This window comes from Metopolophium dirhodum, chromosome 1 (assembly GCF_019925205.1).
Source record: "Metopolophium dirhodum isolate CAU chromosome 1, ASM1992520v1, whole genome shotgun sequence".
In the NCBI taxonomy this organism is placed as follows: Eukaryota; Metazoa; Arthropoda; class Insecta; order Hemiptera; family Aphididae; genus Metopolophium; species Metopolophium dirhodum.
Genome location: NC_083560.1, coordinates 98553487 through 98580965, shown reverse-complemented (window position 1 = coordinate 98580965; position 27479 = coordinate 98553487). Strand labels below are relative to the sequence as shown.

The 27479-nt window shown below is 35.1% G+C and overlaps 1 protein-coding gene across 3 annotated transcripts in view; it reads left to right on the top strand.

Annotated features, from left to right (window-relative positions):
* The first annotated feature begins 1766 nt into the window (after positions 1–1766).
* Positions 1767–27479, top strand: part of LOC132934655 (probable nuclear hormone receptor HR3) — a 75629-nt gene continuing 49916 nt past the window's right edge. Inside the window, exon 1 of one of the 3 annotated variants that reach the window (XM_061001296.1) lies at positions 1767–2933. In XM_061001296.1, the coding sequence (XP_060857279.1) occupies positions 2915–2933 (19 nt within the window). In that variant the 5' untranslated portion in view covers positions 1767–2914. Of the gene's footprint in view, positions 2934–6731; positions 7481–27479 lie in introns of those variants that run through there. The other 2 variants (XM_061001149.1, XM_061001011.1) reach the window with 2 other exon arrangements.

Sequence of the window (27479 nt, the reverse complement as noted above, 5' to 3'; positions counted from 1 at the left end):
GGCGAGTTACCGTTGGTTCCCCCTCGCGCCGTCGTCATCGTCGTCGTCGCCGTCGTAGTCGTCGCCGCCGTTGCCCTCTACGCGCCGCGGCGGCAACCGGTAAAAACAACGGTTGTTGCGCGGTCCGCCGCCGCCGCCGCGAGTCTTAAAATAATATATTATACAGCTCGACGGCGATGGGTCACGGGCATTACCTATTATCCATAATAATAATAATAATAATTGCGTATAATATCTATTATTATTATTATTATTATTATCATCGACGTCTTTGGCTTCGTGTGTGTCTACAATTATATAATATCACCGGAGCAGCTTGCGTTTTATGACATGAGATATTTATGATGATGATCGTCTGTCAGCGTACTTTAGCACACATATTTGTCGCCTTGGCGCGCGCGATAGTGACGGCGACGGAGGGACGGGTCACACGACGTGAAGTTTACGTCGATCGCGGCGCTCGTAGTAATATAGGTACAATCTAACCTATGACCTATAGGTACCCATCAAACCACAAATAGAGTCATCGTTCATCAGTCCATCGCCCACCATATAGGTATAACTAGGAGGGGGCTATAGGTGTTAGCCATTCTAAGCGTTTTTTTTTTTACTTTATAGCCCCTCGTAGCTATAAGCCAAATCCTTGCATTAAAACAAAATCTGTCATGGATTCAATATGGAAAAATAATTAATAGTTTAGTTATATAATATATTAATTTACACGAGTCTACGCATGAGGAGAATCAAAACATTCATCAGAACATCAGGTCGACTACTACGAGCCAATAAGTAAATTCAATAATTATCTGGCTATAGTTAAATATATTATATAGACAGAGAATTATCTGACAGGGTTATCGATGATGATATTTTCTAAACATTTGCATCTAAATATAGGCGTATACAGTTATACAAAATATAATGTATTATACTTATTTTATTGTTTGCATTTTATTTTTAATGACGAGGGAGAGCCGCTTTTACTCTATGGTTTCATTTCAACTTTGATCTTACAGGACTCCCTGTGGCTTCTAAACTCTGGTGACGCTCGTGATGGATGTGCGAAGGGCTTTGCCTCCAAGGCTTATTTTGAACTTTGGTTTTCTAGGACTATAGGGCCCTGTAAGGTTGTGACTATTGCCGACCGTGAGTTTAGACGGCGATAATAATATTATTATGATGTAGGCACAATTTGCGCGTTATCGCACCCCCTACCGCGTACAATGATATTTGAAAAAAAATGCGTACAAGACGAAAGCGGAATTGTAATATTCTCGCGCGTGTAATGCGTACCCAAGCTCTGATGACCGACTTTACAGCAACAAAAACAACAACAACAACAACAACAACAACAAACACGACGACGTGTTACAGCTACGTAAGATAATGCGGCCGTTTGTATAATATATTATGCCTAACATCCTACCTGCAGCAGCAGTTATGTAGGTGCGTGTATTATATATTTATATTATTATATCGCCGCTGCCGTAATGCACTGAAATTAATGATGATATACCGCTATGATAATAACGATATTATTTTCCATTTTTACGGTATATAATTCGCCGTTTTTTCGCCCGAGCGATCGGCGGTGGACGGGAGGGGGGGGAGGGGGCTCTCGGCGGCGACCGCGCGCGCGTCCCCCGGACGGACGGATGGATGGCTTGAGCGGCTGGTCTGCAAGAAAACCGTTTTCTCCTGGTGGGGGAAACCCGTCGCGGCGGCCGTCGCGGTCCGCCTCGGGTTTCAAGTTCAATGTCTGCCGTGGTCCTCAGCAGTCGTCGCGGTTTGTAGTCGAAAATTTGCGAGTCGCCGCAGTCCGCAAACTATTATTATTACCGTCGTCATCACCATCACAGTAATACCACGCAGTGACATCCGCGAATCGCGCACAGAACCGGTCCTACGCGGTACAACTTTAACTGCCGTGTTCGGGTACGACAAAACACCGTCGGGTCATCCGCGTACCGTCGCGAATTTCGAACACTTGCGCCTGCACTTCTGTCGCACCCACAACTGCGGGTGTTTTATGTTACTATCGTACGGTGGTATTAAATAGTTTTGCGCCGTCGCCGAACATAATAAAAATAATAATATAGGTACAATATTATATTTCCGTATACGACACACAGAGTATAACAATAATATCGCAAACCCTAAGTCCGAACGTCGGTTGGTGATTTTCCGGTTTTTTTTCGACCCGAAAACCGTTTGCACGCGTACCGTTTTAAATGTACGACAACGGCGGCGCGAAAATCTCGCCCCAGCAGCCATGTCTGCCAGACGTCTAGTCACGGGCACCACGGACGCCACCAGCACCAACAACAATAACAAATACTACTACAACAACCGCTTCGGCGGGACAAGGCCTCCGGCACCAAGCAAACCGCCCGCGTGCGGGATCCCGTCGTCGTCTGCAGCTGCAGAGCCCGGTCGGCGGACAACTCGTTGCCACTGTATTAGCTGACGAACGTTTTTTGTTTCATTCTCTTATTAAATTTTTTTTCATTCTTTATTGAACATTTTTTTTTTATTTTTAACCGACGGCACTATAACGTAACGACGTTTATATTTATAATAATAATAATAATACGTATTTCACTGACGTCCGTCGTCGTCGTGGTTCCACGAATTATTGTAAACCATTTAAATGTATATCCATTGCGTCCGGTTCGTTTTTTAACGTAATATTTTAAACCAAATACGATATAATATCTATTGTGATATCATATATTATTATACCGCCGTTTTTATAATAATATTTCCGTGCGATTTACGCAGTCGCACGACGACTGCAATCGAACACCGTCGCACCGTCCTTCGCGGCGCGAGAGCCGTACAAGAAACACTGTTGTGGTGAGCACCGGAAGACCATCGTTGTCGTCGCGACCACCGACCACCAACGGCCGCAACGATGCCGAGCACAATCAGAGGTAAGCGTCAACGACTTTTACATTATCGATTATTAAAATATTGTTGAGCATTTTACTTTGGCCCCTTAGCGGGTTTTCACCGGTAGAATTATATCAATGTCTATCGACAAACCTAAACATATACCATTATCGATATTATACCTATGACATGTTATACGTAGCGCGCCTTGAATGGTTCTTATAACCGATGACGTCAGCCGCGAAGTTCAGTCGCGGGTTTCCAGTGTTTGGGCATTTTAATCGATTTTCTATCGACGTCGGCACTTTTACCGCCGCCGACGTTTATTGAACAATTTTTACCATCATCATTATTGTTATTGTTTTTTATTTTTTTGCTTCGGGTACGACGACCTATACGGCAGCAGCACGCGAACATTTTTCCACATTATTTCGTATATTATTATAGTCTTCGGCGTCGTCGTCGTCATGTACACACACACACACACACACACACACACACACACGCTCGCGCGCGCGCAGACCTAAGAGCACTCACGCACACACTCACACACTCCAAGTGTAAATGATATTATGCGATATGACGATATATAATATTATTATATTATTATATCGAACAACGCGCGCACGCGTAGTTATGTGATGACCATGTACTATGTGTCATTTTGCTGATGTGTCGAGCGGGGACCGGCAAAAAAAATTCGTATAACATATATTCTATAGTATAGTATAGTCGATACACGATGGGCGCGCGCGTTTCCGAAATTTTGCGGAATTTCGCTAGGTGGACGATTTCGACAATGCAAGCGCAGAAAAAAAATATTTCTATGCTCACCACGCGCACCGCTGCCGTCTCCGCACACCTTTATAAACATAATATGAATCTATATTATATATAGGTGTTTAGAAAATGTCTTTAATTTTTAACGAATCAATATTATTATATCATCATCATCGCGATATATGCGTTATGTGGTGGGTGGACGCAATATTGTTATAATTTTTATTGTATACTATAGCACTCGAGAGTATATTAAAAAAAAATAGATAGGTATAGTACGCATGATGTCTAAAACGAGTAGGTATACCTAATACTTATAATTATAGGTTCTTCCTAATTGATCAGTAAAAGCTAATAACGATTACCTATACCAAAACTTTGTAATAATATTATAATACCTATGCCATTACGCGCACACGACAGTCGTTATGTACGAATTATATTGAGTTTGTATGTGCAACGGGTGCTCGGTTGTCGATTAGCAAGCAATAAATAATTAGGCATCGAATGATATAATTGTAAAAGAAAAAATCTATTTACGAAAAAAAAAAAAAATCGCGTTAACAATGTGCGTAATGAATAATGATGGACGAACAAATTATGTTTACAGTAGTTGTCTGTCATTATTCAATTATTATTATTAAAAGAACACGATTTTAACTTTACTTTTTATACTTGTAAGAACTGTGCATTCGTGCGCATATGTATATAATTTTTATTCACTTACTCAAATACAGTATAGTCATTCTAATTTCTAGTATATTGTACTTCTTAAGTATGCAAATCCAAAGGAACCGAAAATGAAACGTTTCAAAATATAGGTACCTAAGTTAGACGTCTTGGAGCGACTCGTAAAACATTTGAAGGAAATTTACCTTATTATAATGTTTTCCTGCAATTATCAGGCACGGTTGTAGAGGTTCAATATTATATGTCCAAGTTTATGTCATTTATTATCAGCAGGTTCTAGGTAGTATATAACATATATAGAAACATTCCGTTAAAATGTTTACACTTGTTTTTGGATATCCGAATGATCAACATTTTACTATAACTTTTATCATACTAACATGACGTATGGCTAAGTTAATATTATATTAATCATTAATTCTATACAATATATAGATAACGTGACACCAAAGTTTTTTGCAAATAGTGTATACCTCTATTTGTATAGAACTTGTACTCAATGATATTGTTATATATGTAATTTAATAACAATGTACACCAAATATGTTTATATATTATCATTGTCACAGTGCCCATATGTTATCGATGTGTTCACTGATATGTAAATTTTGTAATGTCCATAGATAATATTTCCGGTTTTTGAAGTTCACAGCTGATACGGCTATATGTACTCGTAAAACGCCTTTATAATGTCAATTTATTTAAAGTATCTTTTTTTGCATTTTTTTTTTTATAAATACTCACAGAATTTAATATTTATTTAATAACTTTACTCGAATACTACTACCACTACTAATTACCAATAATAATAACCAAATTAAATTAATGTAACTATTCATTGTAATCATAAAATATGTGATTATTATATTCATCACTGTAAAATGTCAATCGTCTTCGCCCCTATAATAATATGACGTCCCCAATATTGAGAATTAACAAAACGGGGGTGTATTACCGCGGGGTTGAAGCGTATAATACGTGACCATATTAACTTATAGTTTATAACGAATGAATGACATTTTGAAGACTAACCTAACCTAACCTAAGATACTTTAATTGACGGTACGCTGCAATATGAATGGTACATATACAAAGTAATATAACAAGACGTATATTTTATTATATAATGTAATTTTATGTCCTTCATTCATTATATAGTATCGTATGATACTATATCTTGTTTGAATATTTCTTTAATGATATTAGTATATTACTCTACAGTCTACAGTCTTCAGGTGACTGTGTTGGTTTTACTTTTGATAGGTCACTACATTTTCAGACCCACATTGAGAAGGTCACATGTCCAAGGCCTTAATACTTCTTCGATTTGTTAAGCTGAATTCAAGCTTTCTAGTTCTTTAAAAACTTTATACTGTTCATTTGTCCGGTCCCTTTTAATTTTTGAAATATAACATGGTTATCTGAGACTCTGCAAATACACTAAATGGTAGTTGTCAACTTGAAAGGGTGCAGTGCAACTTTTCGCCTCCATTTCACAAGATTATAATGCGTACCCCATAAGTATATGCGCCAATGCTGCGTCGTCTCATTTTGTCCACGGTTCATAATATGCAATAGAAAAAAAGTGGTAGTTTAATGTTTCTCGCTAAACTTATTAATGGTGAAGTTGAATAAGTTGAACAAGGGGTGTCCTGTTGTATAAAGTTAACTTTAGGGTCAGGAAACCTTTTCCCGTCCCGTGTTCCCATTAGCAAGTATAATTATTCAACCAATCGCTTTATTGTTAGAATGATGAAACTGGCCAACGAGGACCCATTATTATTCTTTAGTTTAAAGTTTTATAACTATATAAATGTGTTCTGACTTAATTAAACCTAATCGGGCTTGTCCAGTATTTAAATAAATACGATAATACGTATACACGTTGATTTCACTTGATAAAAAAAAGTCTCAATTACAGCGCCCGTGACGTGGGAGGTTAAAGTGTAGGGGTAGTGCGTACATCACTTTCGTTTGCATTGTTTACCACCCCTGCACCGGTTCTGGTGGCACACGCGCGGGGTTGAGGAAATGTCTTCGAAACGTCGCGATGTCACCGGGCGGCGATTGTAACACACGCGACGGGGTGGGAAAAATCGTAAACACACACGACGACGGTACAAACACGGACGAGGACGAGCGAAAAAGCCGGTCCTGTCGCGGCAACATGAGTTTTTTCTACCCCTCCCCCCCCCCCCTTCTCCCTGATACAAAGCGTCCCCGGGTACCGTCCGCCGTGCCAGCACCGCATATCCGCCGGCCCGGGCGGCCTTTGTGGCGGCGGCGGCCGGCGCTCGATAAACCAGGCCTACGCCGACGCACCGAGCACGCACACGCACTACGTTCACGGCCCTACGCGCATCTCGACGACGACGACGGCGACGACTACGACGGCGACTGCGACGACGGCCTGTCTCGCAACCGCCGCCGTTTGTTGTTTCCGTGGCCGCGTCCGTTCAGTGCGGCGCCTGTGACTATTTAATAAATATATAAACACACGTATGTATGCCTATATACGATATTATTACCGTATTGTAATCACGCGACCAGTAGACGTATAACTGCACTGAATACAGACTGCATCACTGCAGGTACTACCGATCTCGAACCGTCTTCTCCGTCTCTAAAGATATCGTCGTTAACGTAATTTTATATCACATAAAACTCGTATACAGTTGTTAACGCACCGAGTAAATATAATATCGAAACAGAGCCGGTCAGCTGAGGCGCGGAATATCATGAAGTGATTTTCACGAGATGCACGCCGCCAGTGCCGCGGCCGCCGGTAAAGCTACGGAATAGCGCGACACCATGAGGAAGAAGTCAGCCATAGCGGTGGCCACCGGCCACGCGGCACCGGTTGGCGTCGTTGTCATCGTGCAGCCCAAGCAAGAGGCCGACGCGGAGACGTCGACGGAGGAAGATGTCGCGGCGGCCGAAGAGACCGTCGCCGCTGCCATAGCAGACGAACCGAGTTTACCACTCGTCCCGGAGGCCGTGCCCATCTGCTCGCGGCTATTTTCGCCATCTCCGCCGCCGTCGCAACAGCAGCCGCTGACGGCCGCGGCCACGTCCGCACAGCTCCCGGGACCACCGCCTGCGATACCCATCAGCACAGGTAAAAATCATAGTGTCAACACGATGTGACCGTTATATACCTATTTGTCCATCTTCGCCGCAGTATAGACTAAAAATTGATTACAATTTGTATACACGACGTGTTTTTACTAGTTGATGATGCGACGTCGCTCATTGCGTATGTATACAGTATAATAGTCATAATAGTAATTTAATTGCTTATAATATAATATTATATAATATTATAATACCGTAACGGCAACAGCGACAAACAGCCAATCAGATGAGCATTCATGCGCGCGCGCGCGCGTGTGTGTGTATATGTGTGTGTCGGCGGATATTCGAGTGACCGTTGTACGCGTCGTGCGGTGCGGGGGAGCGGTGTTGTTGACAGAGGGATGCGAACGGGCATCGTCAACACCGCCCAGCCGCGCGCGCCCGCTCGTCCGCGGATCGATCGGTGGTGCGCTGGCCGAAAAGGCGTGCGCCGATCCGCATAGTACAATACGTATATAATATATACGTGTAGCTCGGTCCCAACATAATGTATAATATATTATACAAGTGCGTTGCACGGTTTTGATGTTTTTCTTTCCTTAATGTGTGTGTGTGTGTGTGTGTGTGTGTGTGTGTGTGTGTATTATACACATATATACGACAGTGTTATCGTTATCGACCGTGCTTACGTAATACCCATGTGTAAGTTTGTGTGGACAGCCATAAAGTTACACGAACGCCATCGCCATCGTCGGAGGCTACCAAAGTTTTGTAATATTATATACTAGCTGCAATGTAAATGTAATGGATCATGATGCTAACGAACGAATATATAGAGTCCAAATAATCGGCCAGTAAATAGTATTTATTACCGTTTGCTTTAGGTATATTTACCTAAATAGAACTCGAGTAATATACGAGTGGTTAGAATAAAACTGTATTATCGTTTATTACTCTTTTCGATTACTGCTGCAACGTTTTCTTATAGAATTTAATTTTTAAAAGCCCGAATATATCAGTAACGCATAAATAATTATAGATTTTTTAAATGTTCCTCTCCTCAGTCCTCAACCATCAGAGCATATTATATCAGACACAACCATCCAACTCTGTACAATGGTGAAAAGTCCTCAGAATCAGGTCTGAATATAAAATTATACGATAGCATAATATTTTTACCGCACACCTCAGACTCGTCGACGCCGCCCGACGTCTGTAATCTATACATACATAAACCATCATTCGTTGACGCGCATGTGCTATATATACACGCATTATGCACCCATACATAAATACTAAAATACATATAGTAGGTATTACGACTACCCGATGTTTCCATTTTCCGGGACAGTAAAAACATGACATAATATATACGCCGGCAACCTATATGTACCTAATCTACATAATATTTGTGGACGAGATGCGAGCGTACTAACCTAAACAGTTTTTTATTATTATTTTACCCCGGTACATTATGAAATCGCGATGTCCGCGGTATAATAACATAAAAGGTTTGTGTCTCGGTTCGTATTATACATTAGCTAATCAATTCAAAACGGTGATAAAATGATGGTAGTATAAAAATAAAACCCACCCATCAAATTAAATCCTCCTAAAATAGCATCTTCTTAGTAGTGACTATATAATATGATAGGTAAGCGCACGAAATATGTATATTTATCATTTAGTGACAACTGATGATATATTTTTGGAACTTAGTAATTATTATATCTATCCGTAGGTGGTGGGTGTGTCGTGTATAGATAATATACCTATAGAAATATTTTGGTTTGATTTGTTTTTGTCAGACTTGACGGTTGGTCGAATGGCCATATTTAGTCCTGATTTTAACTCGTACGCGTGTGGATTTTATACTCAGCAAGTAACTTTTTACTAACCAAATTTTGAATTAAGTTATAGGTATTTAGTTTTATTCTACCAATTACATCCGACCGACAATTGAAATATATTGCGCAAATCGTATTAATTTGCACATGCGATATTCGACGTATTATTATAGTTGATTTGACCGGAATAAACTTTTCCGAGTAAATTTTTCTTGATTAAAATCAACTCATCTTTGCATCAGTTATAATCATATACACTGTCAATACAATTAGCTCATCTCAAACGTAACGCATTAAGTCTGCGGGTTGCATGTTACTGATGAAAAATAACAATTTAGCTCGTTAATGATGACCGGAGGTATTTAAATGTATATTTTTAACGCTGCACTCGTCCCATAATTCGATTCGGACCTCCGCCGGAATACGCCTGCGCGTGTATATTTTAGAAATACGCAAAACAGCACAGCGCACGATGCCGACGATTAACGGGACTTGAAAAAAATACAGGAAAAAAACAACAATCGCCGTCTTCGTGAGTAATAATGACATGCAGCCGTGTGGGTCTCGGGCGGCAGGTGCGTGCAATATTTTATAATAACTCGCACAATCCAACACTGTGTGTAGGTACATATACATCATATTACAAACATATTATATCGTAATGCATTAATTATGAATGCGGTATTATCTCGTTCAGCGTTGTCGCGTATTATATTCCTGACTATGATTACCGGTTGCCATTGCGTGGTTATCGATAGGTACATAAAACTATGAAAACTTACATATCATCATTATACAATAGGTATATAATATAATATTATATATTTTAAATTCACTCCAAGAGAACTTTTTTAAAAAGTACACGAGAAGTTGTTAAATTACTTCTCAGAAATACAACCTGCAATGAATTAAGCTTATATAACTGTAACAAAAATTGTTTTACAGTAAAAAAAAACACTTAACAACTTAACTCTTAAGACGGTGTAGGTATAACGTTACACTTTAACAACGTAAAACGAAATAGATCAGCCAAAAACTTTGAGATCGTTTAAGAGTTCAATGCGCAAACTCTAATCATTTATACAATTATACCTATCACGCTTATAAGTTATAACAAACCACACTACGGAGACGAACGTTTGAACTCCAAACAAATTGTACAATAATCATCAACAATTATTACTATACAATTAGTGTCAATGCAATCTTATAGATGTATAATAGGCAACAGGTAAGCGTTGGGCACTTATAATCGTGTGTAGTCAATAGAATGCAACCCAAATTAACTTCAAAATTCTATAAAAGTATCTATATTATATTCTATATACAATATACATATATGATAGTCAATAACTAACTAAATAATTGGCGAAGATTAAAAGTCTACTAAGTTTTGATATTTTAAAAATAATACTATTATCGTTATGGCGAGTGCCGAGTATACAACAAAAACTACTTAGTAAAAATGGATATTATGCTATAAGTTTTGCCATTATTATTCATAAGTTTAAGCAATCCCCTAGAAAATTACTAAAAAGTACCTAAAATAATATATTAAATTTAAAAAGTTAAAAAATGTATAGATTGCTTATTTACGGTTTTGATTAATATTTACTTTACTTAGTAATTAGTCATTAATAATATTTTACAATTATCTCTATTCCGTTTACTTTTGCTATTATTTGGTAGGCACCTATATACTACCTATTTATCCAGTATTACATTTTTTGTCAACGTTTTGCTTGATATTATATGCAACTGTATGTGATTTTTAAAATGTATGTACCTATGTTTTTCCAAAAATAATTTACAATTAAAAACTTATGGTAAAAATACCATAAAATGATATATTATCTGCACAGTATGTTTTATATAAGTAAACAGGTACTTTTTCAAAAACCAAAAATATTGAATGGTTGTAGGAACCTATTAATATTACTTGTCTTAGAAACATACAATAGTAATAATGGCTATAATGGCCAAAGACTAAAACTCAGATTTTCTCATATACGACCTATACCACGAACTGACGAAATAAATTAAAATATTCTTGTAGACGGAATCAAATGGATTATAAAGCTTCCTTTATACACGTCTAGTGAGTCCGCGTTTATAATCACGAGAAGATTCGATTTTTTTCGCATTCGAAGGGGCTTTGTGTCACTGCATTTTTCTGCCATTCGCACCGCGGTGGTCAGGTGCGGCGGGTGTGGGAATTGGGAATCGTATAATACACGTCGTACTCAGTACGCACACACACGTGCACAATATATTATGTATTATTATTATAATGGCGTTACGTGGACGTATCGTCTTGCCGTAATCGCATGTACAATTACCCATACTATAATCGACAAATGGTCGCGAGTATGATTCGCGGTTTGCGAAAATTACATATACGTCGCCCGTAAATTTGGTAACCGCCGCGCGTCGACTCGGTACGCGTGTGAAAAGTACGAGGAGGAGTAGTAGAAGAATAAGAAGAAGAAGAATGAGAAAAAAATTCCGTTACCGATGACGGACCGAGTCGCGCCGCTCTGCGATTAGCGTCGTCACCGTCGAAGTATATAGTGGTCGTGGTCGTCGTCGTAATATGCGAATCACGAACAGAGACGCGTAAAAAATAATAAAAAAATATAATACCTACCGACGACGGACGGCCGAAAAACGCCGCTATGCGGATAACGGTAATCGCCGCCGAAATATCTTCTTCTCGCGTATTATTATTACTATTATTATACGTAGGATCGCACATAACGGGTTATAACTCGCCGCGGATGACGTCACCTCCACCGCCGACGTTTTGGTCGGTCGGTCGGTCGGTCACGTAACGGGATAGAAAACACGCGCGCGCACACATCATGGCACAACGGTATACCTATTTGGCGTTAAGATGGAGGGGAAGGCGTCCTCCTCGTTGATCTATTAAGACGTTTCCTCCCCTCCGTCACTAACCCTCCTCACCACCACCTTCTACGAGCATAACTCATAATATATATTATATAGGGTTTACCGCCCCTTCTCCCATACCTTGTGTTCGTTTTGTGTTTCTCATCCGTCGCCTCCTACTCAAATTCACACAAACTGCCACCGCCGCCACCGATGATCTCCCGACATTCCTAAGGGGGCGTACGCTGTAAGGGATGACGTGCAGGTGCACAGATCCCTCCCATCACATTTCCAATACCAACAAAAGCCTTTTAAGTATGTTCAGTACATTTATCAACAACTTTTGAATTTAATGGAAAAATTGATAACTTAAAAATGTCAAATATAATTTGATATTTTACTCATTGTAATCTAAAAAGTCACGATAAACACGAATAAGACGGGTATTGCATTGCGTAAAATCTTGTTAGTTTGCGGGACAATGATGGCACCAGCTCGAAGGAACGTAATGGATTTTGTTACAAATTGTATGTCAGACGTTTTGTCCAGGGTGAGGTCCATGAGTGCCGACTCATTGTTTCAGTCCAATAAGATCTACAAACTGTTGTAAACGGGTGAACAATTTTTATGTTATCGGAAAAGCGTGTGTTTAGGTTCAATAACACTCTGTATTGTTTTCAAATGGATTTTAAAAATTATTGTATTTACGGGGGCTTATAATCGTACCCACACAGGCTTATGAAACTGGTTTTCATACAACTATATACAAGCAGCATAGATCGCTGCTTTTCCCTCAACAGAATCATGTGTAAAGCTTCCCTCAGATAGCTGGTTGGTTGTGAATTTATATAATTAACGTAGTCTCTAAATTAGATAACAGTATAATATAATATAAATTATAAATTATAAACTTAGTATCTACTTTTTGTAAATTTAAAATTACTATGATAAAAAAATTTGTGTGCGTTTTTAAACGAATCACAGAGAACCCAAAATGTTTAATCCCTCAAATTATTATAACCATTTTTACCCTCAGTCCAAATATGATTTTTCTAATGAAAGGTTTTATCTACAATATAAATTAATATAATAATGAGAACTTTAAAACCACCGTGCAACCATTCAATTAAAATTATAATTTTTAATTGTAATATGATATTAAAACTATTGGATTGTTTTATCTATATAATAGTGAAAAGAACACGACTACCGTTTACTACTTATTAAATAATAACGCATTTAATTTATGCTATCTATAATTATTATACTATATATTTCTCAGAATTTAAAGTACATGGGCATAAAAAGCTATTATTATGTTGATTATTCTGTTTTATAATGATAAAAGTTTAAAATTGAAAGTTTAAAACCCATTTTACAGTATGTTTTACTTTAAACAATTTTGTTAATTTTTAGGCTTACCTAACAATAACAATAAGTTATTTACAAAAAAATGTATAACTATTATCGTCGTAAAAATTGAAATTTAAAGAACATTGTCAAAAATGAATCAGTATGAATGTTTACAAAACATTTTTAACTAGGTAACTTAGTAACTTTACTACATTCATAACTACTTTAAACCTAGTAACTTAAAGTTCACGATCGTACATTTTAAAAGCGTTCAGGTGGACAATTATTATGTATATACATTTATCGGTCCACGGATTTAATAATTGACATAATCAGACGTATGGTATATTGGTATATATTTACATATAGATAATATGGTCTAAACCTAACCTGACATTGAACGATCACCGACAATTTCCTCTTTCTCGATCGCTGGCCGGCTGGTATATCCCATATATTGTACGTCTGTCCAGTACCTATTAAACTGTTACGTCAGCTTAGATCCAGAACGATAAGACTATTTGGAACTTGGATGGCAGTTATTGAGCTAATATACCGATGTGGTGTGCGCCTTTTGTCTTTCAGATAATCCTTTCCTGGGCAAAAAGAACATTTCCCGCAGCACGCCAATATAACGGGGGTATTATTGAGACGGATAAGCAGTTTATTAAACTTTATAGATTGGCAGGTTTTACTAATTTCTCTGTAGAAAAACCGTGATGGGAATTGACGGCCGATTGTAAACAGACATGAGCTCCCGTATATATTCAAGAAAATCACGTCCCTCATTACTATAGGTGAATCTCTTATAGGTGAGTCATACCTATATTGTCTTTGAATCTTATGCGTTGGCTGAAGCTTACGCTTTCAGATACAATGAGACCCGCACCTGTTTTCTGGTGGATTTTTTTTTTCATTCTAAACTCTAAACATATTAAAATGTTTGCAGTTTAATAATTTTAGCGTTTAAAATATACGCACTATTGAAACTATCGTTTCGAATCGATGATTATTCATGAACGGTCTTATGAATAGCTTGTCTATTATTCTTTGCGTATCCTCCCTGAAACGAAACAAAGATCAAAATATGTACTCATACAAATAAAAATAATTATAATTAAGGCTTCTCAGAGCATACAGTCCCTGTGCCCTACCAAACATTAATTATTTTTATCGTCGAATAACGAAACATCAAATTTAGATAAACTACTATTATTATTATATAACATAATAATATAATACACGTCTGCTTCCGTTGTATCACGCTGGCGAGTTAACTTAATGCTAATGCTAATTAGCATTGGCTATCGAATAATCGACTTGCATTCAGTGTTTATCAATTTATACTGACCAAAAATTATTATTATATGTCTTTTGAATAAATCTCAAAATTCGTCAGAACACTGTACGTACTATAGAGTCGGCAAGTAAACTTGGGAATTAAAAAAAATATATAATATAATATAATCCCTCGTCAGTCGTCATCCACGCCCGCACAATCGCTCGTAAATATCAGTTAATTAATATTTCGCACCGAAACCGCAACGATTATATTTTTTATTATAAAGTATAATATAAGTATAACATTATATAATATAATAAGTACCTACCGACGTCTACAATATTATCATATACATATATTATATTATATTATTGTACGCATTTGTACGTCATTATAATACGCGTGTAGTAGAGTACTATTACTATTATTATTATTTTCTTCTCCTTACCTCCACGCCCGCGTTCTATTAGCAGTTATTACTATTATTATATATGGGTACCTGTTGGCGGCGATAGGTCGACGAACTCTTGTGCGCACACCACACACAATAACGGGACGCGCCGCCGCCGAACAATGACGATGACGATGATGACGATGATGATGAGAAACCCGCTAGTGTGCCGAGTCCCATTCCCCGCCCAGATCGAAAAAAAAATAATATTAATAATAATAATAATAATAATAATAATATCGTAACTGTACAACTCTACGCCGCCGCCGGCAAGGACGTTCGACGACTCCGTCGCTGCCGCAATCTTGTGTAAAAACCGCCGCCACCGCCGTGATGACCGCCCGCCTCGCCGTATTTGCACACGACATTATATTTTTTTTGTATTATTATACCGGTAGGTTGCTCGTGGGGGACCGCAGGTCGAATATAATATAATACTATTCATAATGATAATAAATAATAGATACTCGATGACATAAAAATATTGAAATAAAGTACCACTTACAAACAAATAAAAAAAATAAAAAAACCCCCCATTAATAACGGAAATTTCCCCTTGTCTTAAAAAATAAGAGATGGAGTAAATAATTACTCCAGTTAGAATAGAGCACACGAATTTAACCCACTCCTTCCTCATAACAAAAGAACCGGCCCCAACGTGCAAAGAAAACCCAACAAACATTCACATTACGACCAAATTCCCAAAATACACAACAACATGCACTTAACGAATGAAATATGGAAAAGATCTATTATTTTTTCCTTGATTCAAACTTAAGTCAAAAATTGTAAATAATGTTATTTTTTTGACTTATAACCTGTATCTAATCTATAAAAATAGGCTAAAAACGATAGCTGCTGCCGAAGCCTTAACAGATATTAAAAGTATATACTTACCTAATATAATATATTATATGGGGTACCGCATGTACCTGTAACATATTATATAGTACGATGCCAATCAAATAATATATATAATTATTACATTCGAATCGGTCGAAATTGAAAATCGCCATCACGCATTACTGATATCACGAAGATCTCTCGATAATTTTTAAACCTTCCATAATTCGAAACTTAATGTATATTATTATTATTGTGCGGAAGATTTTCTCGCGTACATGAGTGATGACCATGTACATATTATATAATATTAATATATTATATTATAGCATCGGCACGATCGTCTGCACAAGGCGTACCCGATCGTCCATCTGCGATTTATTATTGTGTTAATGCGGAAAACGTGCAGAAAGCTTTTCGTAATATACCTGCCGTATACGCACAGTCGTTGTACATTATCCGCCAGCAGTCACACAATATATTATACAGTCAATTATTGCGCCGCAGCAAAACGTTCGTGATGAGTCTTGAGATCACAATAAAGAAAAGAATGAACAAACGTATTTGAAAAAAAAAGAAAACAAACGGAAATTCATAAAACTAAATATTATATACTTCCGACTTTGCTTGACAATGTCCAATATTTATGTCTCCGGCGGGAAATCATGCGCGCCCGATGTATATTATAGGTGAAATAATATAGGTAATCATCGACGGGATCGCAGGTATTACAAAAACCATTTTAAACGACGACCGAATTCAAAAACTATAGAGACGACATAATAGTTTTAGTACATACCTGCAGTGCAATTTGCTTGCCAGGTTTGCGGAGTCCGATGTTTCAACGGATTATTCGTTTGACATTTTCCATTTTTTACCAAGCCATTTTACATATTAGATACAAAACCCAAAAGTATTTTATTGTTAGTACCTACTGATTAGACAAATTGATTTTACAACAAAGGCCCATTTATAATTCAATAAATATTTTTATCAATTATGGCTGAAAAAGTTCGGAATTGTCGTCATTACCTAGAAAATATTTTTAAATAAATAACTGCCTAAAAATAATAGGCATAATTTGATTTTTAAATCAATATCGTATTATACAGTCTCATATTTGATTAGAAATATCGTTAATGACTATAATAACGTTAGTTCTCTAATTTACGATTTTGCCAGAACACATATATATATTTACTGGGTTATCCATTTAACGCATAAGTCATTAATTTACGAATCTTGGTATTAACATTTTTTTCCCATAAATTTAAGTCATTAAAAAACTATTTTAACTATTTTAACTATTTTTTATCGTTATAATTTATTAAATTTGTTTCTTTCATTAATGACCACATGCGTTTTAAATTCCTTATTCCACGCAGTATAATATTTTTTGAAGTAGGTACTTCGTTGTATATAATTCAAATGTTGGACGAGTAGTTTGTGAGTTAAAGGTATTTAAAATTTGTATGATCAAAGTGGAGGTTACTGGGTACCCCGAAACATGTTCGTCCACTACACCTCTACACCACTCATATAAACTTTAACCCAGACAGCAATTTTTTGATTAATAATATTATTATAACATTGTAATAACGAATAATATTAGTATAACGTTATTGTAATACACTAATACCATTATAATATTGTCATTACAAAATGCTGTCTGGGTAAATACATTTAACTACTAAACTACTTATCCGTAATTTGATTTGTATAGATTGATATACTCCAAATAATATTCTGTTTTAGAATTTTTAAATTAAAAATATACGTAAGATACAAAAAACAATAACGATTAAAATTAGTAAAAATATAATTTTATTTCAAAAATATTGTTTTGTAATGACCTAAAATATAAATATTTTCAAAAACGATAGTGTTTTCTGAAATAATGAGTGTCCTTCATTAAATGGATCAACATAATACCGTATATATAATATATAGTCATATAGACTATATAGAGCATTAATATCTGTTCGATTTTCATCATGTTTGCCATTACACTGTTGCCTGTATATTCGAGTACCTACATTTGACTAGGAAAAAAACAATGATACGACTATCCCTGAACACGCCCTTGAACAGCAGGGGGGCTCTGTCTGAATAGAGCTCGCATGGATCCAGTTGCGTAAATTCAATTGTTTTTTTCAATACCCAAATACTCGTGTAGGCCTATTTGAATATTTTAGCATGTCACACTGTCACTTTTCCTTTATATGTTAACCCTATTATTTACATAATACACAATAATATACTAACCTCGCACACATATTTACGCCAAAAATAGTCAAATTTAAATTACAAGTCATATCCTTATAAAATAAAATAATATATTTGCTCATTAAATACTAATCTCTAAACAATAATAGTAATAAATAATAATCAAATTACACGAAATAACCAAACTAACATTGTTGTAATTTATTATTAGCAACATAATTTAGAATAGATTTAAACTATTAGTTGTAGTGTTTAGAATTTACAAGAACTGTTGGCAATTAACATGCTGATTATAATTATATTATAATATAATAATTATTTCTGAACGGCAATCACTATAATATGTTATATTATATTATATAACATAGGTACCAATGATTTTACATAGAATATAATATCAAATGTGTTATGTATAATTAATGGTATCACAGGTCGATTATGATAAATAGCAGTTTGTGAACACATGTCATATTATACTATGATTACAAATTAGTATCTGATTTGTAATCATATAGTATAATGTAATCTGATTACCAGATTATACATTACGCGTCAATGCGAGTGTTACACTGACTGAGAAAACGGTTGTATTAATGTAAGATAAACTATATTATGCGGTTTGATATAAGAATTTTAGGCATTAAAAAGTCGTTGACCTGATTATTATGTCTAGAATAATTTAATCAAATATCCCACCCAAAACACTTATATTATATAAATAAATATGCTGTATAGAGATATAAAATTCGTGGTTTTTTAATTAAAAAAGTTATTTTTATACTGCACAGTTTTGAACCACAAAAAGCCTGTTTTTTTTAATCAAAAAAAAATGTTATAAAAACGTATAAACCCCGTGGGTGGGAGTGGTCTGAAATCGCAAGCAATTCAATTTGTGGTGCCTTTTCCTCGTGATCATATTTTCTAGGCGGGTAAACTGGTGGCTGTGTATCGTTAAATATGATTAAACTGCAAAGCTTTCAATTGCCTCTTATGTTATATTGTAAAGTGCCCCTGCCAATCCATCGAGGACCTCTCAATATGTCAACATAATAGGCGTAGTCTATTTCTATATAATATTGTTACCTAAACATAATATAATAATTAATAGGGACTCACTACTCACAATGCACACAGCCACTCGGGCGCCAAAAAAGGTTTAACCTATATGACACGTGTTGTTGATTATAAAATGTGTGTTTAGGATATTTGATAGTCGAATAGTGTGAGTTGGTTGAACATTAAAGTGATTCTATTGTGATTTTCGGCAGTTCGTTATGTGGTTCAGGTTACTTAGCATCTCTGTATCTATACACAATTCTAAACAACGCCACCGCAGTAAACGATCTAATAATGGCACCAATATTTTTCTAAAAACACATAAACTCCGGGAAAAAATATATCCTAAAACCGATGAGCAAAAACGGAATCTAGATTCCGGAAAATGTGTTATCCGGTGATAGGCACCACTTAAATCTGAGTGTTTTATAACAATTATCGTTTCAATATTATGGTACAACATTTGGTCAATATTATGGTGCAATATAATATTGGTACAACCGATTTTATAGAATTTACACATTTTAACGCACGTAAAACATTACGGTAAAGTTGATGTTAAATCGTCATAGACAATAATAGTTATTACGATTTTCGGTTGGTATATATTTTTTGTGCATTTGCATTTCACATGTATATTTTTTCTTCGGGTTTATTCCGGTTTTTTTAATATTAATATGTAGGACGTAGGTAGGCCTGTAACAGTACGGATTAAACTGTGTATTTGGCCGCAATCGCAATATAATTAACGCCTGATAAAACTGCACAGCAACCAAACATACATGACCATAATATTATGATACTAACTGATCACGAGGTACGCCACTATTGTTACGAACTTGCAGATGAATTTTTTATATGATTGTTAAAAAATTTAAATTAAATGTGATTATCTAAGTTTGATTATATGTGTTAATAGGTAATTCACGAAAATTATTTGAGTTTTAAATTATTTAAAAATACCTATACAACTATTTTTAAATATAAATATTTTTGAACCTGTGATACTCGTATTATACTATAGGTGTATCGTCCATTTATGTCACCGTATAAAAACTTACACTCACTACCATTATATTATTAAAAATTGCGATACTCATTACGACCAACCAAATTTTTTACTTGGGTAATTAATTATACGTGAACGATCAACCCCGACCGTTTCACTGTGCTCTATGTGGCCGGAGCTCGACGTTTCTGTAAAGTATACGAACCATAATAATCAATAGGAACCGGCAAACATAATTGGGCGTAAGATCGTTTTAGAAATTTCATGAGATCCCTGCAATATCAAAATGTATTGTAAAAAACACAGGCGATAGCACGAGATAAATTGGTAACACAATTTTTTTTTTATTAAATGCTCTATGTTGTATAGTCGTTAATTTAGTTAATTACCTACATTCTTTTTGAGAAATTAGTCATCTAGTCAGAGACGCTTGGCTTGTCCGAACTTTATGAGACCATGAGGGTGCAGGACAGAATGTGCACACATTTAGTGCATAACTTTAAAATTGTTGTATAATGTACATACCTATATTATGTATATTAGGTATGTGCATTTTTATAGGTAGGTGTACGTATTTATATTTTTTATTTGAAATTTATTTTTACACTTATCGAGAACGGAATCGGTACCTGACAAAATTTACCACTGCCGTGTTACCTACAAACAACATACTACACTAACCATGTCATATAATAATATACAGTCTCGACCAATGAAAGCGGCGGCCGCAGTATTACCATGACATATTATTAGTTTATGAAAATAAATCAAACACTTCGGTCCGTAATTGATAATTAGACATTTTGTGCAGGGAAAGGCATATAGACTTCCTGGTTTCTGTACGTAATTTATGAGTGTTAAATTTAATAAAACCGATAATTAATGTTTATATTGCGATATAATGAAAATGACATAACTAAACCATTAAACACATCTAAACGTAATAAATACTGGTTATACGATATGTGGAATATCAAAGATGATTGAAAGAAACATTTACGATATATTAATTATAATTGAATCGTGTCAATTCAAATGATTTATTTTTTAGAATCCATATGGTTTGTTATATTAAACTCATCATAGGTTTATATTTTTCAACTTAATTTAAATATTTGTTTCTCTTTGAGCGTGTTCATTGTTGACAGGTTTTAAGAACTAATAACACATAACAATAATGCACAAAAATGTATTTAAATCAGTCAGTCTGACTAATAAAACTAACTATTATAAATTATAATTTTATAAATCTAATAATAAAATAATCAATTACTATAGATAATACTATATTATATAGTAATAACAATGAAGAAAAACGATAATTTAAAAGCTCATTGAGTTTTTTAAAAATAAAATTATCGGAACTTAAATAGTTAAATGTACCAATATTTAACAGTTAGATTATGAACACTAAGCTTACATCATATTATGTTTATATAATACGTGTTTGATTGTGATGATTAAATCATTATAATAGTTGACAATATGAATTGTTCATAAAATAAAACTATAATAATTTCTATTACATTTATTTTTCAAAATTCACCAAAATACTTTAAATTACTCTGAACACATAGTTAATAATATTTTTGAATAGCTATTATCTATACAGTATACAGTACAGAGTCTTTACAATTCATAATATAATATTATAATTTATGAACATCAAAAATAATATAAATGGGCGACATTGATAAAATTTCAATTATTTATATTACCTAATAATATTATATTGTCAATGTAGATATTAATTTCATTTATACGGCTGTGAGATACTGATAATTTTTAAACGAACAAAAAACATTATTTATAAACTAATGCTTAGTGAAAAGCCCGATAGCCAAGTTGTTGCTTAGTTGATATATTTTTTTATATTTTATCTTCGGATTTATAATATTAATATTTTTTTGCGATTAGTATCGTTCATCTTTTTTTATTTAATAGATATACGTACAATAGCACATCTGTATTACCCGAGGAATGCGTACCTACTGCAATTTCGTAATATAAAACGAAAAAAAATCACTTTAAAATGTCGGTGATTTTTTTATCAACTAAAAATGCATATTTCACATTATGGTGCTCATCGTTTCAGAATAGAAGATTTAATTAATTTCTAGTCAATAAAGGAATATATTATTAAAACTCGATATTACGAAATACTGTAATAGGAGTACAATGCTGCAATATCTCGTTCAAATATTTATTATTTTTTTTAAATACCTAATATTATTATGTTGATATCGATAACCACGGCAAACCATCACTTCACGCCAACACTGAATATCTGTCTTTTTACGTTCGGTGAAACGACGCGATACGAATAATAATTAGGTTAGCTATTCCGTAAAGGTTTCCGAATTTTCACACCACGGCATTAAGTTGTACGTGTACAAATAAAACTTACGAAAGAAGACTACGGAGAAAATGAAAAAAAATCCATATCCAAATTGAATTCTAGTTAGGGACGGTTTCTTTGGACTAGTTGTCCTAAATAATAATTTCCAAGCGGTACACAATATTATAATATATATTATACAAACTTACGTCACAAATTTACTCGTAAACGCGAGGAAGAAAATTTTCAGTCGTTGGCCGTTTCTCTAAAACAACCACAATTCAAGCTTTGGGTCCATTAAACAAATTAAATAAATATTTAATACTACCAGCTCAATACACATTCGTACGATAGAAGACAACGAAGAAAATGGAAAAACCTCGTATTCAAATTGACTTCTTGTTTGGGGTGGCGTCTCTGGACTAGTTATCCTAAATAATAATTTCCACGTGGTACACAATTAAATATTCATACAAACACACGTCACAGATTTCCTCGTAAATGCGAGGGAGAAAATGTTCAGTCGTTCGCGCTTTTCATAAACAACCATAATTATTCGAGCTTTGAGTTCATTAAACATATTTAATAAATATTAAATATTACCATCTCAATACACATTCTCTATAAGTGCTAGTGTATTAGAGTATTAGATTTACTAGGTACTTAGGTTTTAACAAAAAAAAATTACCGAAGGCCTAAAAGCTGTTAATCAATTCAAATCTATCAGTGGGTTGCCGAATTCCCGAAATCGGAATAATAATTACACTTATTAGCAGCCGATACGATCAATCAACAAAATATTGTTCGTATATTTGGTTATAACTAAAAATACGTTGTTACGTTTTCTGCTTGAGTATATCACACACATCGATTGGTCGAGAAATACAACATGATGAAAACAAAACATTATATAGGTTAGGTTAGGTTATAATGAATTGTTGAAAACATAATAATATTAATAACTGGCCAACCAAATTTTCGGCGACACTGGAACCGACGTCCACCAATGTAATATTTATTTTTTCGTTTTCGTTTCGTATTCAGTACAGTTTTGTGCGATTCTCGTGTGTCCGTATATGCTGCGACGGCGGTGACCTCGACGGCGGCATAATATTATATTATATACACGTCCTATAACCGGCTAAAGCGAAACGTTGGGCAAAATAAAAATACAGTTCACCGTTTTGGCGGCGGCGGTGGAGGTGGCCAGTTCGACGTCGAACAAAAGCAATTCTTACAATAGATAATAATGTATTAATGTAATATATCGTGGCGAGAAAAAGGAAAAAAAATTGTTATTTTAAAACAAACCACGAGAAACAAAAAAATGTGATCTTTGGCGGTCGGGTGTAGCCGATGCACCGGTGTCTATAAATCAGTGAGTGGGTGATTAATCGTCCGTTTCGTTCGCGAACGACGACGATGCTGAGCGGCCGAGCTCGTTTTGGCCAAAACATCTTGTCGAAATCCTCGTGCTCGTTCGTGCATTTTCCCCGGGGTCGGTTAGTGATGGCTGTCGATACCGCTATTTTGTCGAAAACTATTATTTCAACAAACATATAACTACCTGCAAAAGTTTGGGTAAATGATAACAAACTTTATAAGTATTATTCGTCTTGTTTATACAAACACGTAGGAGTTTACGTCTGAAATTTGTCGTATACTATTCATAGGTTGATGAGTCGCAGACATTTCCATCGTGATAGCTGGTTTAAGAACGGCATGTAAAAATGTACAATGATTATTTATTATATATAATTAAATAGTATATAATTTAATACATGTACATTTTGATGAATACATTTGTCAAGAATAGATCATAATTTTTAAATGAAAATATTATTTTTACTAATTTTAAAATATTAGGTATATAATATATCGCACCATAATAATTGTTATATGATTAATTTTTACCCATTTCAAAACATTAATATATGAATAGGTGCATTTATTAGTTTAGTTTTTTTATTTTTTATTTGATGGCCAATAATTGCAGACTACCAATTTATTTGACGACAAATTTACCAAACGACCAATTGACTGTAACCCAGAATATTATATTATCGTGTTCAGATTTCAATCATTCGGGTGTTAAGTGTAAAATTGAAAGGAAAATGAATTTCCCCGAATAAAAGTAATGGATATGTGGTATTTTCTCCGTATTCAAAATAATATATTCTTCAATTCAATATCCAAAAAGGGCAAATATATTATATAATATTACAATAATAATATAATATTCAGTACTGTAGGACTTCCAAGCGTCAAATGATGATACCCATATAGCAATTTGTATTCAAGCCTTTTATTCATGCCAACGGGGGACGAGAACATCGATATACTATTATCATTATCATCATCATGATCATCATCGCTACAAATGTTTGACGTGTTCCTTTTTATTGGGATTTCAATCAGCAAAACTGTTGCAAAAGTTAACGTCAATTAAACATATTTCATGCAACCCGTACAAGCGAGAAAAATAAATTGCGTTTTTTTTTTTTTACATACATTTACGTGTATATAGGTACATGTACGTAATATAATATGAACGTGTATAATATACGATGCTGGAAACCGCAAAATCACTAACCTGCGCGCGGCGATTGCGTCGTTGCAGCGACCGTATAATAACACACACACACACACACACACACACACACACACACACACAAGTGGGACGAATAAATAAAATACACAATATATAGACACTGCTACTGCTGCTGCTGTTGTTACACTATACCGCTATACAATTTACAATATTATCGGTACCTACTGCTATACGCACATTCGATTAAATATGGAATACAATATATTGTCATAATATATATATATTATATTACAAACCTATACAGCCTGATTCACCAAGGATGCTCATTTTTCGTTTAATAACGAACTCATTCAAATTTTGAATTTTGATATTTTACGTGGGTATATATTTACACTAGAACCATATTTTTAGATTCTTAGATTTTTACACCATATTATAAGCAGTGGCCTGTGAGGCAATACTGACTTCAAATGAGAATCACCTTTTCCCTATAAATCTCTGAGTACATTACGTATCAAATCAAAATTTGAACGAATCGTTTTCGAGTTATTTAACTTTGTGTACTAAGAATAATAGGTCCACGATATAATAGTTTTGTAAAACCGTTTTTAAGGATCATAATCCTTTCTAAATATATTTTGATATCTCGGATATCTACTATACTTGTTCGAATTTTGATTTAGATATTACAGATGCATACAAATATTTCAAATCATTGTCTGCATATTAATAATATAATATAGTAAAAAAGTTTGAAACTCATTTGATGAAAGGAAGTTTGTTCAGGCACAAGTGTATAAAACCTAAGTATTTGAAAATATTAAACATTATACCTACACTATCTGGACTCTGGAAGATTTGTGAAATTGAATCATCTTCCGCTTATAATATAATATTATATACATGTGTGTGCGTGTGTGTTATTCTAGACGACGAAATTGCATACCATGTGCGTGCGTAATGTTATTAATATTCATCTTGTACGCGCATATTATATTGACAACAGTTTTTCAACCGTGTACATCGTATGCTGTACGTCGACCGAAAAAATTCCAACAGGGTTTTGTGCAAAAACGTTTTTCATTTTCAAAAAACATAAATTTCGACTGTCCAAAATTGGATTTTTAACGGCACGCCCCTGCAATCATATCCTGTACGCGACGAGCTGCTATATCGCGCTTGATGTATCTTTGTCAGCTTCGTCGAAATCGGCAGTAAAAATAAAATATTCTGGATAGGTCCTATGCAAGCACCCGTAAAACTGGAACCCGACGACGACGAGAGGCTGTGTCGCGAATAATACACCCGCCAGTCACACCCCGCTAAACCTGCTGGCAACAATGCCGCGAACGAGTTTTTAAAAAAATTAAATCGTGCCCGGGCGATGATAATATATTATTATTATTATATATTCGACTACCAAATAAGAAGGATTGCCGCCGAGACTCCGGACTGTGTAATAAAACATTCCCTATATACCTACCTACTAGATTTCGTGAATATTACTGTCCATAGGACATTGGACAATATTCGTACGTACGCGCTACGTGGTGTATATATTATAATATTATATATTATACGACGAGTGGCAGACTACTCGCGACCGCTCCTCAATTTTTTCCGCAATTATTATTGCAACCGCCGCCGCCACCGTTACACGGCTAATTTAATACGTTCGTATATAATATTATTTTAATTTATATATTATATTATTATTATTGTGTTGAATAACGCTGCACAGTTGACGTTGTTTTACTGACATTATAATGCATTACGCATATATACAGAGCGCCCGTACAAAGTTTAGAAACTTTTCCGAAAATCCTACGCGCGGTGTACACTCCGTATACACATATCTAAACGGTATTACTATGTTGTGTGATTTTCATGAGACAGCATTGCAACGGCTGTAATCAGAAAACGTTTCTCAATTTAACTTGCACCCTGTAAAGTACACTACAGTATATGGTTGGTACTTATAACTTACCGCGTACGGTTGTGAACATTTTATCGTATTTTTTAACGGCCTCGTAATATTACTATAGTTAAACTATAGGAAACGCGATTAATTTAATTATACATAGGAATAATCGATTATTCAACAGTATATATCCCTCCTGTAGGTGCATTTCTACACGTCCATATTTTTAAATTAAAAACTTAAATATTTTAAAAGTTCAATGATGGGTTGTTTATA